Source organism: Lissotriton vulgaris, chromosome 9, assembly GCF_964263255.1.
Source record: "Lissotriton vulgaris chromosome 9, aLisVul1.2, whole genome shotgun sequence".
NCBI classification, from domain to species: domain Eukaryota; kingdom Metazoa; phylum Chordata; class Amphibia; order Caudata; family Salamandridae; genus Lissotriton; species Lissotriton vulgaris.
The window spans coordinates 695,508,214-695,523,813 of NC_141697.1; the positions used below are offsets into that span (position 1 = coordinate 695,508,214).

Consider the following 15,600-nt stretch of genomic DNA (forward strand, 5'->3'; position numbering starts at 1 on the left):
GTTTTTGTTGAAAGAACACCAACACACAAACACATGGTATCATAGTGGCAAGGGTTGCTGGAGGTGGGGGGGGGGGGAAAGAGATGTGGAAAGGAGGATACTGGCAAGGGGGGGTGGACGCGTGCGGGAAAACAAAACGTGTAGTGGGATTAAAGGAGGAACGTAAATCATGGAGATGAGGGGAGAGGGACCTCATAGTCAAGCGGAGGAGAACAGATGTCTCCGCGATAAGCATTCCACTGAGCCCAAACTCTGGACCACTTCCCTGGGCGCCCACGAGCCTCATACACGGTCTTTTCTCGGAACATGGACCAATCCATGTTCTCCTTCCAGGCACTTAACAATGGTAGTCTAGGGGAGCCCCAGAGCTGCGCGATATCTCTCTTTGCGACCATGGTCCCCAGGGTAACCCAAAGCGTCTGGGCAGCATTACAATCAGACGGTTCCCACACATTCAACAGACAACGACGTGCTTCAGGAAGTAGTGGGATCCCCGTGACACGACTCATGACATCATGCACCCTGGACCAGTACGCTGCAATCATCGGGCATTCCCACAGAACATGAAGAAAGGTGCCATCCATCCCACAACCACGCCTACATCGACCATCCGAAACCAAACCCATTCGCACCAGACGCATCCCAGTCAAATACACACGGTGGAGGATTTTCAACTGGACAAAGCGAAGCCGTGCTGGGATAGCCACCTCCTTGGGGGAGGACACAGCTGACTGCCAGTCCTCGTCGTCTAATTCGAGTCCATCAGCCGTCCAGGCAGCCCGGAGCTTCTCAAGCTGGTCAGCTCTGTTGTTGATAAGCTTTTTGTAGATTAAGGAGATGGTGCTATCCGGGACATGGCCGTCAAGAACTCGATCCTCCAAGGGGGAGGACTGTGGAATAACGGTACCCGATGGAAAGATGGAAGATAAGGCGTGTCTAACCTGCATGTATCGGAAGTGCTCTCTATCATCGAGCCGGTATTCCAATTTCAGGGACTCAAAGGACTTAACCGCGCCCCGTGCCCACAGGTCCTCCACCGTGCTGATCCCAATCATGTCCCATTTCTCAAACCCTTTTGTCTTCCACAGGTTCCCCAACCGCTCCGAATCATACAGTGGTGTCTTACGTGTCAGCCTGCCACCCCAGCCCGTGGCCACGGTAGCATCTCTCCACGCCCGCACTGCACATTTCGTCCGGCCCGTGAGAAGCCGGTAGGGTGCCTTCGAATACAGAGCCCTATTGAAATTGCCACCAGGCAACAATAATTTATCCAGGGCAAAAGCGGGTGCGGGCTCCGGAGCATAGGTCGCGTGGTTGATGGCGCTAAGGTGTGAGGCCCAGTAATACCGTCTAATATCCGGCAATGCGATACCCCCATCATACCAGGAGAGTGTGAGCTTGGATAAGGCAATGCGGGCACGGCCATCCCAAATAAGTTGTCGCTGTAGACTCTCGACCTCACGGAAATAGCGAGCTGGAACAGGGTCAAAGAAATTTTGCAGGGCGTAAAGGAATCGGGGGAGCGACATCATTTTAAAGAGTGCCGCCCGGCCCAATGGAGATAAAGGCAGATCGCGCCAACGTCGAACGTCCTGCTTCAACCTACGAAGCGGAGCATACAAGTTTCGCTCGTAGCGGACCGAGGCAGACATGGATACATAGATCCCCAAGTACTTGAAGCCATCATCCGCTACCAGAATGGGGAACCTACGAGGTAGAGGCGGCAACGAGCCTGCTATAACGTAGACACAGGACTTGGTCCAGTTAATGACAAGTCCCGAGTTCTTACCGAAAGACGTGAGAACGTCGAAGAGAACGTTGAGCGACTTCTGAGGGGAAGTGAGGTAAAGGAGAATATCGTCCGCATACAAGGAAACACGATCCTCGAGGTCTGGGGACCATCGGATCCCTTTAATGGAGGGTTCCCACCGGAGCCACGCGGCAAGGGGTTCGAGCGCCAATGCGAATAGGAGCGGGGAAAGCGGACAGCCCTGACGTGTGCCACGGCCTAAGGGGAAGGGATCCGAGCATCTACCATTCACAGCGACCTGAGCAAGTGGCCGTTCGTAAAGAAGTTTGACCCATGCGATGAAGTTAGGGCCAAAGCCAAATTTAGCGAGGGCCGCCCACAGATAGGGCCATTCGATAGTGTCGAATGCCATTGTGGCATCGAGGGACGCAACCACCGCCGGCTCGGCGAGGATCGGAGCTCTCGCGAGAACGCTGTGGAGCCTACGCAGATTGAGGGCAGTGTTCCTATGGGGGATGAAACCGGATTGATCCGGGTGGATCAGGTAGCAAATCACCTTAAGCAACCGATTGGCCAGTACCTTAGCAAGGATTTTGGGTTCCGCATTGAGTAGGGAAATGGGGCGGTACGAGGCGCAGCGGTCACGAGGTTTGCCGTCCTTATAAATGACAACTATGGTAGCGAGGCGCTGCTCAAGGGGGAGGCAACCAGCCTCAACCGCCTCGAGAAACATTTGACGCAGGTGGGCGGCCATCTTGTCGGGACAAAGTTTGTAAAGTTCAATGGGGAGTCCATTAGGGCCCATCGCCTTTCCCGAGCGAAGGGATCGGATTGCGAGGGCAATCTCATCGACAATAAATGGGGCCTCCAGGGCAAGGCAGTCCTCCTCCGAAACAGTGGGCAGGGCGATGTCCCGCAGCAGTAGCCTGGAGTCGGCCTCATCTCGATCGCTGACAGGCGTATAAACAGTTCGGAAGTGGTCAACGAAGCAATCAACAATTTCACTCGGATCAGAGACACTCTCACCAGATTCACGAACAATGGCAGGAACAACATGACTCGCACGTTCAGTCTTATCCAGCCACGCAAGGAGCTTGCTAGCTTTGTCACCCACATCATACAGTCGGCCCAGTTGATTCGCCCGCATCAATTTGGCAGCATCCGTGACACAGGCTCTATAGTCCGCCTGCTTCAATTCCAAAGTGTGCAGCAAGGCAGGCGTGTCATTCCCACCCAGCTCACTTTCAAGCGCAGTAATTTCGGTTTCAAGAGCCACAACAGCCTCCCTCTTGACCCTACGCTCCGCGGCAATGAATGATAGGGCGGAACCCCTAATAACCGTCTTGAAAGCCTCCCAAAGAACAGTGGGGGAAGTGACCGAGCCCACATTCTCAGAAAAGTAGCAATCTACTGCCTTAACCAACTCTGAGCGGAGCCGGGGGTTACGGAAGTGCCAGGGAGGAATTGGGGGGACCCTGTTACCAAGTAAACCGCCTACAGAAATCGTAATCAGCAAGGGGGAGTGGTCCGAGATACCACGAGGAAGATGTCGTATCTCTCGAACTGTGGACAGAGTGGAGGCCAACATAAGAAAATAATCAATACGGGAGAGGCTACCATGCGCACCCGAGTGAAAAGTGTATTGCTGGAGTGTGGGGTGCAGTGAGCGCCAGATATCTACCAAGCCAAAAGTATCAGCCATCTCACTGAGCCACATCTGGGACTGCAACAACACCCTAGGGGGAAGTCGATCACATTCACCGGACATTACAGAATTAAAGTCCCCACCCAGGATTAACAATCCGTCCGGGAGCCCAAGGAGAGTCCTGCCAAGATCAGCATAAGTGGTAGCCTGCAGTCCCGGGGGAATATAGACTACAACAAACACGATCAGTTTACCCTCCCACCTCCCAGACACAGCAGCATACCGCCCACGGTCATCAAGGACCACCTCGTCAATAGCAAGAGCAAGGGAAGACTTTACCATGATACCCACCCCCCGAGATCCTGAAGTGAAACCAGCGTGTGCAACCAGGCGATAACCCCGGCGGTCTAAGGCCTTGCAAGCATTTCCAATCAAATGGGTCTCCTGAAGGAATACAACATCTGGGGTGTGGCGCCTCAAGAATTGCAGTACAGAGAAGAGTTTTTTAAATGAACGCAAACCCTCATCCACTTAAGTGGCATGCTTTATTATTGAAATGAGCCTCACATGGATCCCCATCATTGATAGTGTACATTAGCTCCATTCACTAGAAGCTCTTCATGGAGGACTTTTCGAGTTGTGAAGCATGAATAGTGCACAAACAGACAACAGGATACACCAGAAAAAGACATTTAAATTGACTAGATGTGAATTGTGAATAACTTTAATTGGATTTAATTGGATTTCCTGTGGTGGAGTTGGAGACGAAACATTGAAACATATAGAAGATAGCCAATGTTCTTCAGTTGCTGTGATTAACGTGTTTCTGTCATAAATTGGAAACCTCATACAAGGTGAACTGCTTTCTTCAGGACCTGGGCCTCTGTTCTATTGTGAGCTTATCCTAAATATAACGTGGGGGGCGTGGCCGAGCCAGCCAAGATGGCCGACGTCTTTCCCTGAGGCTCTGACGGCCAGCTGGCATAAATGGCTATCATATAGGCCCTCCGCATCCAAACTCGCCATAATGACCAGTACCTGAATCCGGAAGATGCAGGTATCGCTCCGGTGTGCCTAGGACCCCGATGCGTGGCGCACTGGCGCTGGAAGCACCCCAACAACGGCCTCTGGGACCGATCGCTAAAATGGCAGACCTGCGGCCAACCGCCAGGACCCACTAAGGATCGACATGAGCAAATAGGTCCCAGCGGGTGACAGGTGGTGGTGGTGGCGCGGTGCCAGCGGACCCCAGGTGAGGGGACGGCGACCCTGACCAGGCGACCGAGAGTCATGAGGAGGTCCCGCGGCACTGAGGCGGGATGCTGTCACGACGTGGGGAGCCCCCCCTCCCACCGGGTCTTCTTCCTGCGAGAGAAGTGCCTGCGACGGAGGAAAGACCAGCAGAGAAGACGCGATCTGTAACGAACTTAAGAAACGGTCCCCAAGGCGATGGCAAGTTGTAACGACCTCTGAACCAGCAACAAGTGTCCCGTGACCCGGCCAGCTCCCTCCACGGAGGGAACCGGGAGACGGAATAGAGGCGAAGGAGCACACCCGCGACCCGGGACGGAGCTCGTGGGCCCCGTCAACTGAAACATCACTGCACAGCTCGACGGGTGGAGATTACCGGAGACAAGCAGGACCTGCAGAGCTCAGGTGAGGCGGCGGCGACCCTTGACCTAGCAGCCCAGTGACGGCACACACCCGATGCCCGATGGCCCGCAAGGCGGGACCTCCGTTGCGCTGAGATGAGGCATTGCCACGGCGGGAGATTTCCCCCCCCCCCCACCCCCCCGAGCCTCCTCCATTCCTGAGCAGGGTCAAGAGTAGCGGGAATAACAGAGAAGACGCGCTGCGGGGCACAACGCAGGGGAGAGGTCTGCGGCGCTACCAAGCTGAGGCAATCTAGAACCGGTACCGAGTGTCCCTGAGCCTCGCCTGCAAAGCTCACGACGGGAGCCAGGGGGGCACCTCGGTGGTAGCAGAGCACAAACATAGCACGTGTGTGCTTATTGCCAACAGCGCTACACAGCGAGGGAGGTGGGGGGATCCTGCCATGATGTTCCAGGAGGGTTCTGGTGGTCCCCAGGCCCTGCGTGCTTACCACGCCACCAGAGTAAAGGGATGGATTAGACAAGCATGGGTGAGATAGTGCGCCACTCTGTCCACGCAGCACAAGACCGGACAGTATATCTCCCTATTGACCTTATACAAGGGCCTCACCTCAAGGGTGATAATCGGCAAACTTATCTCAGCCTCATTTCCGGTGGAGAGGGGAACCAGACAGGGGTGTCCCCTTTCCCCCCTTCTTTTCGCACTGGCAGTGGAGCCCCTGGCGGTACGATTAAGACGGGAGGAGGAAAGTTGGGGTATCCCGATTGTGGACACGCTGCACTGTGTATCATTATACACAGATGATTTGCTGATTTATGTTCGGGATGTAACGGGAGATCTCACCTTGATAGGGACAGCCCTACAGGAATTCGGAGAAACCTCAGGTCTCAAAGTCAACTGGGAGAAATAGACAATTTACTCACTCAGGGCCAGATATATCTAGCAAATTTGCATTCGCAAATGCCGAAATTCGCAGAATTTTGGCCTTTGCGAATGCGAATTTGTTAAATGGAATGTATGAAGCAAAATCTGGTGCAAAATAAGGAATCAAAAAAATTGCGATTAGGTATTTTGCAATTGCATTTAAGGAATCGCAAATTTTGTGATTCCTTAAATGCAATGTATGTAGCAAAAAAAATTTGCTAAATGCCCTTAAGGAATCGCAAATTACCACCAACTATAGTTGCGAATTCCTTGAAAAATGCAAATGTTTTGCATTTTTCAAGTGCCATGTGACGCACATACATGCCCTTAGGGCATGTATGTGCGCCACATGTGCACCCATGCATATTTCAGGGGTGCAACAGGGTGTCCTTTGGACACCCCTGCACCCTCGAAATTATTCTCAATTTGCGATTAGCAAATTGCGAATCGCAAATTGAGAATAACTTCCCATTCATTCCTATGGGCCTCCTGGCCCATAGAAATGAATGGGAAATTATTCCTTAATTGCGATTAGCAATTTGCTAATCGCAATTAAGAAATTTTAAGTAATCGCTAAAAAATAGAGAATTTCTACATACATCCCAATTTGCAATTCCCAAATAGCGATTTCTAAAAAATCGCTATTTGGGAATTGCAAATGATGGTAATGATACATCTGCCCCTCAGTCCTCACCTGGCACCGCAGAACGTACAGATAGGCACGCAGACTTTGAAATGGAGTGAGGCAGCCCCCAGATACTTAGGAGTGCAACTATATCATTCCCCGGAGGACCTTTATGAAGGTAACCATCGCAGAGCGCTAGCGGGCCTACGCTCAGCAGTGGACTTTTGGAAGACATTCCCCCTGGCACCCATTGGAGGGGTGGCCATAGCTAAAATGATAATGGTTCCCAGAATGCTGTATCACTTCACAAATCTTCCAGTGATCCCACCTCGGTCCTTTTTCAGGGACCTGGACACGCTCCTCATAACACTAATATGGGGGGAAAGCGGGCACAGAATAGCGTTGCGCACATTACATCTGCCTACCACATGCGTAGGTATAGAAGCCCCGTCCTTTGAATCGTACTTCCTCGCCGCGCAACTTCAGTGGCTTTCTCACTGAACGGCCAAGAAACACATAAGTGAAACGATTACTGAGGCTGGTAGGCTGCCCCTTCCCGCCATCAGAAAAATGCACTTGCCAGGCACCAAGCCGACCAGCACACACCTGCTGCAAGTCACCATAGCCCGCAAATGCATGATGCAAATACACAGAATGTCGAAAGGATGACCGCTATACTCCCCACTACTTCCTTTGGTGGGATTCCCCCGGAAGGAAGAATATTACACTATGAGAGCCCGGCAGGTGTGGATCAACCACGGTGTGACAGAAGTAGAAGCTCTGTTTCACGAGGGGCAACTGAGAACCTATGAGCAGCTAGTCTTATGGTACGACCTCCCACAGGGACAATTTTTAACGCATAGGCAACTCTTAGATAGCAGTCGCACACATTGGAACTTACGAGACGGGGAACCCTCAGTACACCCAGTGCTGCACACAATACTATGGATGGGGGCAGGCTGACACCTAGTGACATGGCACTACAAAGCAATCCGGGAATTAACTAACGATTCCCTAGACAGACTGCAACAGTTTGACGTGGGCCGAGTTTTCCATGACAAAGAGTGGACCCAGGCACTGTAATACCCTAAAAAGGTATCCAGAAACGCGAGCTTCAAAAACATACAGTTTAATGTACTGCACTGTGCTTACCTCACACCAGATAAACTACACCGGTACTACCCAGACACAGAATTCAAATGCCCCCGATGTCAGACACTAGACGCGAACTTCAAACACATGTTCTGGGACTGCCCATCCTTGCAACAATACTGGAACAAAATACACCACACGCTCCAAACAATAGTACACCTGCTACACATCACCACGTGGGAGACGTGCGCCTTAGGGATCTACAGGAAAAAAAAGTCCAAAAACTGCAGTGACGATTCGCATCCCTAGCTATCCTCCTGGCCATAAGGAGCATAGCCATGCAGTGGAGGGCCCCTACAGGTTCCCCGGAAGCCGCTTGGATAGGAGCAGTGAACAAATGGGGGGCAGCAGAGGAAGAGACCCTGAGGGAGGAGGAAGTAAAAGGTACACGCAAACTCCCAATCTCTATGGAATGGGCGCAACTAATAATACAATTTAAGCAAGAGACAATCGCAGAGGATGCCCCTGCACTGACGCAACCCCTGTCTGGCGACCCCACCCGGCACCCCAGTCCACAAGCCCCATCGGGCGAGTGACACCCCAGATGAGAGGCTAGAATAGGTTGAGTCGTCAGCGCTACTGAGTCTATCATCTACTTACGCTACAGATTCTCCTTCCTCCCCCGAGCCACACACGACCCCACCCCTCAGACCCGTAAACAGCCCACATGCCACCTGATGCAATCACTTGCCCCTACCGGCCCATTGCACTCCCCCTCCCCTTCCTTTTTCCTTTTAGGAGGAGTTTCCTCCCACGGTTTCCAGTTCAGTTCCAGTCGGCGGTTCGGAATCCAACTAATTTACATAATGTTAATGTTTACCTGCATAACAATGGGTAACGTACACTGACGAAAGGAAGGCACTTACGCCAGTCTTTATCATCATACAACCCAAGGGACCAGACACAACCAGACACAGCATCATACAACGAGACAGCCTAGTGACATATTCAGGTGAGATGATGCATGACCACCATACTCGGAGGAATGGAACCTAAATGCTGATATTGAACTTTAATTGTAATCAATGTGTAACAATTACATATGTGATGATTGACCTCTGATTTGCCTAATGTCCCACGTGGGAATCTAAAACGTAAAACCCTAATAAAAAGATTTAAACAAAAAAATCCTAGATATACTGTGCCTAAAACATATCTAAGGAATGTATAAGATTCTTGTGCAAATGCCATACGTGACACACTCTAAGTGTTTATTGGCAGTTTGTCATTTAGTAAACTTTGAATTAACACCTGCAAAAAAATACAATAAGGAAAACAGAACGTAAAGGCTAGTATGGATGTCAATGTATAGGTTGACATTACTCATTAGTGTGTAAAGTGAAAATCCATTGTAGTATAAAACACCCGAAATATACTACACATACTGTGACTAAAAGCACATCATTGCAGATATGTGCTCTTCCAACCCTATTAATAGAGGGGGGATCCCATGAAGGTGGCACGGTGGTAACCCTCTGTAGTCAAACACTGAAAATAAAGCATATATTTCTGTTTTGGAATAAAAAGGAATTAATGCAACAGGAGGTCCTTAATAGCACGGAGAATCGTGCATCCACCTCGTCAAGAAGGATTCCAGACCGACTGAACTAGAAGTTGACGTTCTCTCAATTGACACAGGGCTGTGCCCCAAGGTGGTATATAATAGACACACAAGTATAGGAGATCATGCCTCCCAAATATTCCACACTTGCATAAAGTAGTGCTCAGTTTTTAGCGATCATGAAAGGTTTCACTCTCTGAACATTGTGAGTAAACATATAATGATGAAAAGCAGCATTCCCCATATGGAGTTCGTCCCCTTCAGCACTTCCAATATCCCTCTCTCCTAGGGATGATCCTATGGGGAATTAGAGGTTTTCTAACTGGGTCAGTTAATGAGGATCCCTGAACACTTATTCGGCCACATGCATCATTGCACCCATTTGCGATTCCTAAATTGCGAAAATTAATGATTCGCAATTTAGAAATCGCAAACTGCAATGCATGAACAATTCACATTTATTTTTGCGATTCGGTATTTTTCCTTAATTGCGATTCACAATTTGCGAATCGCAATTAAGGAAAACCCTTCCCATTGATTCCTATGGGCCAAAAGGCCCGTAGGAGTGAATGGGAAGGCATTCACATTTTACGAATTTCAAATTGCGATTCGCAAAATGTGAATGCAATTTCAAGGGTGCAGGGGGGGTCCAAAGAACTTTAAATGCAACTTACACACAAACATGCCCCAAGGGCACGTGTGTGTGTAAATTAAAAGTTTCAAAAATGCAATTTGTGCATATTTGAAAGTTTTCGGTAAATTAGCATGAAGTTCAACTTCATGCTAATTTACCACTTCCAACTTGCGAATTCGCAATTAAAAAATGATCATGCATTGCATTTAAAAAATCTGAAATTGCGATTTCCTAAATGCAATCGCAATTTTAGAAATCGCAAAATGGTTGCGATTCCTAAAATTGCGAAATGCATGATGCATTCCAAATTAGTCAATTGCATTCGCAACGCCCAAAAATTGCGATTCGCACCATTTGCGAATGCAATTGACTTTGATGCATGTGGGCAAAGAGGCTCACCTGAGTCCTGTGAAAGTTACTTGGGAGTGATGTCCCACTCAGAAAGATATCGGATTGGTTGAAATCAAAGTCTTGCTTCATCTGTAGGAACTTCCAGCCCTGTTGAATGTGACGACTCATACTGACTACTTTTGTATTTTTGACTTTTTTATTCTGCAATTCAGCATGACATCAGGCGATGGGCAGTCGGTCCAGGGGTAGGAGTAGACCTCTTGACAGTCAGTTCAAGAATCTTTGGTCTGGCAATTGTTTTCAAGTGAAAGAGGGTCTTGTTACATTTTGTTAGTTGCAGTATATGCAAAGAGGTTTCTCAGGGTTACAATGAAAAATATAGCTATAGTACCACAGAAAGATGGAGACACATGAGGGTAATGCACCCCATTCAGCTAGCTCACGCAGAGCAACAGCGGCATGATACTGAGGTCTCTACTTCAACATCAGGTGCCTCACAAGGACTAGGTAATTGTGGCCACAAGAGATGATCCAATAGCACTATGGAACTGGCATTTGCAGAACTACCACCTATTGTCGGAAGTGCTGCAAGGTTGTTTATGGTGGAGAGCAAAGCACCAATATTTGTGACAAATTGGTAGGGAGCCTGAGGCTGCAAAGGAGAACTAGCTGATTGTGTTCTCATTACAGATTTCTATGCGCTGTTTGTTTTCGTTTTACAATGAAACCAAATAAAAAAATTAAAAAATGCTAAAATAATGAATTGCCTTTACAAGTTTAAAAATTGAAACATGTTATGTATTCTGTCATGTGTTTGTCTCTATGTTGTCATATTATAATAGTCTGCTACAGCAGTCTATGCATATTAATAAAACGAAGGTCCACTGCTATTAGTGGATATAAAAACTAAACACTTTTAATAATTAATTTGTTTTACATTTATAAACGTTTGTATCACCCCTGCATTACTTTTTTTGCAAACCCAATACAAAATGTAAGTTTATACTTATAAACCAACAGAAATTATTGTATTCTGTTGGTTTATTACCAATAGTAATTTAATGCAGTGGAATGCACTCCAGTGGTACTTTGCATCGAAGGGATGTTCCTTGGGTGTTGTGCAAGGCTTTCCATATATCCACCCACATTGTTGTCCACTGGGACTGCCGTTGGACTCTTACCAAATGTCCAGACACTTCTATTTTTTTAAACTTAATTTCTACGAAACAGCTGAAAAGATTTACAACAAATCACATTAGGCCCGCTTTCAGGGTAGAGATCCTGCTATACTACACATTTAATGTAACATAACTTAAAATTATTTTTTAAAACTACAGTACCTCTGAAGTAAAGAACTGTGAGGTAAAATACTGAAATCCAACCCGCAAAGTAAACATTTCCAATGTACTTACCTGTGATGCAATGTCCCATGATGTAACAACTGTGATATAATGGTATCATATCATTTTTGATAGTTTCCTGAATGTTGAAGCGGTAAGTGCAGCTCAAATTTTAACCGCATAGGGATCCAAAAAGATGAGGTGGGTCTGCATAAAATTTGCTAACACCTTAAGATTTTCTGAAATTGGGTAAGATTGTTTTCAAATAGCCGTCACATTTGCGAGATTATTGAAATCTATGTTAGATTTTTAACAGAGGGGTGACTTCATAAAGAGATCCTCAGCATGAATCAGAGTAAAAGAAAACCATGCATTCCTGGTTTTGAGTTGTAGATATGTGTTTGGGTTGGTGGCTGATGTGAAACAGTCTCAGATGGTGCTGATATTGTTCATGAAGAACTGAAAGAATTCAGAAAATGTTGAGACTTATGAGATATGATGGGGTGGGAGGCATTGTTGCTGGATATTTTGAAATAGAGTTCTTGTGAGTTGTCTGACTTGTTCCAGTCATGTTAAGTGCAAAGGTGTTCTTGCCTTCGCTCTTAGAGGGAGTGAATAAACCAAGGTTGGCTTAGTTACAGTCATTTGGATTTCAGCCAAAGAAGAGCAAGAATTTCCAGTAATCCATGGACAATGGATTTATTCACGTTGTGTGTTTAGAGTCATTTGGTTATGGAAAATTGTCTAATTTCTAAAGAATCCGAGAAATTCAGAGGCAAATCAGTAGAATTCCCTAGGCCTGAGGGATAAAATGCTGAAGGAAATAGTGCCTGTAATTTACTTATATGTAGCACTTTCTTCAGAAATCAGGGGATATTTGACTCCCATCTAACTATATATAAGAGCCACATTCTGAGTGCCCCATTGATACTGTTTGGGCTGATAAAGGAGATTGCTGGCCCATTGGGATTGCAGGATTTTTGGGAATACCTCCTGCTAAGGCAACACATACCAGTGTGAGGTGTAATGATTTTTGGATCAAAAGCAAACATTCAGTGTGGAAGGTAGGGAAAGGTCTGACTATAACCAGAGATATCTGCTAACATAAAATCACATTTGCTGCATAGGGATTCTGCACCGTCAACCTAAAGACAAGATCTTGATAACACAATGACTGCATTCGTAGGGTGATGATTCGTCTTAGGCCTAAAGGCTCACAGTGGTGGTCCCATTACCACAGAAAGAGGTTGCACATAATCTTTCATGCAGTCCTGTGTCGAAGCTGGGGTAAGGCGTGATCACATGATTCTTGGAGTTATGCAACACAACAGGAAGCTCAAAGCAATGAGAAATGAGATCATGTACTACAGCAGCCTATGATTGCTAGGACCATTAATTGAAGCATGGGAAGGATAAATATACATTTATTCTTGGTGTCCAGCACCAAAATCGAGTGGTGGTTGCCGATGAATCAGAAAATTTACTTTAAACCCCCATGTGTTGTTCTCAAGACCATCACTCTGTTGGACAATCTTTTTTATCAGTCTCCTCCAGTGCTCTATTTTCAAAAGAATGCTATGCTCCCACCTCTGTGAATCTCTTGCTAGACCTTAAATTTAAGGCTCATAATAATGAAAGGACATTTCCTGTAGAAGCTGACATCTTGTGGAATACCTATCGTGGTTATCATCAAAAACATGATCTCTATATGCTGTTCCCTATAAAACTGATAACTTTACCTTTTCATCCAAATCTTTGACAGCAGTTATTAACCCTGTCAAACCACCATTCAGAAGATTTTTTTGGAAATCAAACACATTACAAAGTAACACAAACAACGATGGCATTGCAGACAACAAGATCAGCTTTGCATACAGACTGGCACCAACGCAGGGGGTTTGATACAATTACTCACAGTGTGTATTGCAGTTCTGCACTTTCATATTCCGACTAAGGGCTTCCTAAGCTTCTGATCTCCACCAAATAACTGTGTGATGAAATTATCTCCGTACAGTATCTCTAAATCTAACCCTTTTCCACCTGCAAATGTCAACAATTATTACCCTGCGAAATGTGCATTGGACAAACCCTTGGATGAGGTCTTACCACACATCTTGAAATACCGGTAACAGGCACCAACAGTGTGTGTGCCCAATGAAGTTATTCCCGCACTAGTGGGAATGAGGCTGTTAATAGTGATGTTGCTATCTGAGTGAAGTGCACGAGCTCCAATGAACAGAAAGCAAAGCAGAAAGCTGCCCTTACCTGATGTCGTAGATATCGATGTCCTTGAAAACGATCACATTCTTATACACGTCTAACATCTGAAATGCAGTAATAGTAGAAATCAGTTGCCTTGTTTGGGAGTGGTTCAAAGTTCAGAACTACATTATGAAATCTTGTATTAGTCTTGCGCTCCTAACTGTGATTCACTTGCCTGCATAATTTTATCTCCATCCAGTGTAGACTTGTTAAAGTTGAATTCAAGGTTTTGGAAAGATGATTATGAGTCTTTTATTTTTGTTACTGTTGTTGTATGCTCAGAAGAACAACCAGTTTACAAATAACCAAAGAATACATTTACTGTATTTAAACAAGCCCTGGCAAAGCCATTAGGTTTGGCCTATGCGAGATCTATTGGTTTTGTCTATGTTTTTTTAGACCCTTTGCACAGCAGCATGTGCTGCTCTCCAACATGAGTAAGGTAAAGAAAAAAAGGGCTGTGACATGGTTCTACTTTCTAGCTATGCTGCCCATCAGTTGCTACGACCTACCAACCTTGGAACTGGAAAACAGGGTTGGAGTCTTGATGTCGGATCAACAGCCTGTGATTCTGGAGAAATCACGTCATCTCCCCGTGTCTAAAACCCCAAAAATGAATGTTCCGTTGCATAATGTAACTGCTGGTGCTCATGTTAAGCACTTGTCTCCAATACCGTCTAAAGATATAACGGAGGAACGTTAAGGGAGAACACTACCCAAAAACATACACTAGACACAAAGGGCCTCATTACGAGCTTGGCTGACGGGTTACTCATTGACAACAGTGACTTACATCCTGTCCAAGTAAATCCAAATCCCTTGGGATGTAATGGGATTTAGATTTGGGGGAATTGGATATCCATCACCGTTGTGATGGAGTAACCCATCTGTCAAGATCGTAATCAGGTCCAAAGTGAACAGAGAAGACTTACCTGACAATATTGTTCGCAAAGTGAAAATTATTGAAAATTGGTTTCCGACAGGCAGCGGGAGGCTTGAAAGGCTGAATGAAATATTTAGAAATAGAGTTCAAAGGCTTCATGCGCCTGCTGCAGAGAGCTTGTATCATCAGCAGGTTACTGGTCTGGAACTCAGTACAGCCATTAGATGTTCAAAACTGTGAGACTCAAATGAGTTATTACATTGGGTGGGAATAGCACAATTTATTAATCAGCAAGAGGCTATTAACCCCTTCCACGCTGATGACGAGCTGGGCTCGTCATGGCGTAGCCTCCTCGCACGCTGATAACGAGCCCAGCTCGTCACGTAACATGCGTTTTAAAAAATCTCAGCGCAGGAGCGGAATTCCGCTAGCGCGCATGCAGTTAAAATCAGTAATGATGAACGAAGCTATAATCTATGCTAATGGGGCAAAGTTAAAAAATATCACCAGAAGAAGGCAACCTGAAAGGACAATGGACTTTAAAGCGGTCCCAGAAGAGGGAGAAGCAAGCGGTTATGATTAGAGGCAAAGATAAGGAGTGAGGGTGTTAAAGATGCTGCAAGGAAGGCGGTAGAAAGAAGCCTGATGTGATAGCTAAGAGCACTGGGGGATAATACCTGTCCAAAATGGAAGCAAATACGATTCCACTCAGTGGAAAAAACACAGAGGGAGGGATGGATTTGAGTCACAAGAAAAGGAGGCAGTTCATTACATACAGAGCAGTGCTGCACATATAAATGCAAAAAGGAAGGAGAGGATGCACAAAGAAAAACCGGTGGCAAGGTGTCAGAGAGTGGGA

General features: G+C 46.7%; 1 protein-coding gene across 1 annotated transcript in view; it reads right to left on the reverse strand.

The window, feature by feature from the left end:
* The window catches only part of LOC147692124 (mucin-12-like), a 587,862-nt gene that overhangs the window by 172,014 nt on the left and 400,248 nt on the right, over window positions 1-15,600 (reverse strand). Inside the window, exon 9 of the mRNA XM_086936740.1 lies at window positions 13,862-13,920. Within this exon, the coding sequence (XP_086792866.1) occupies window positions 13,862-13,920 (59 nt within the window). The remainder of the gene's footprint in view (window positions 1-13,861; window positions 13,921-15,600) is intronic.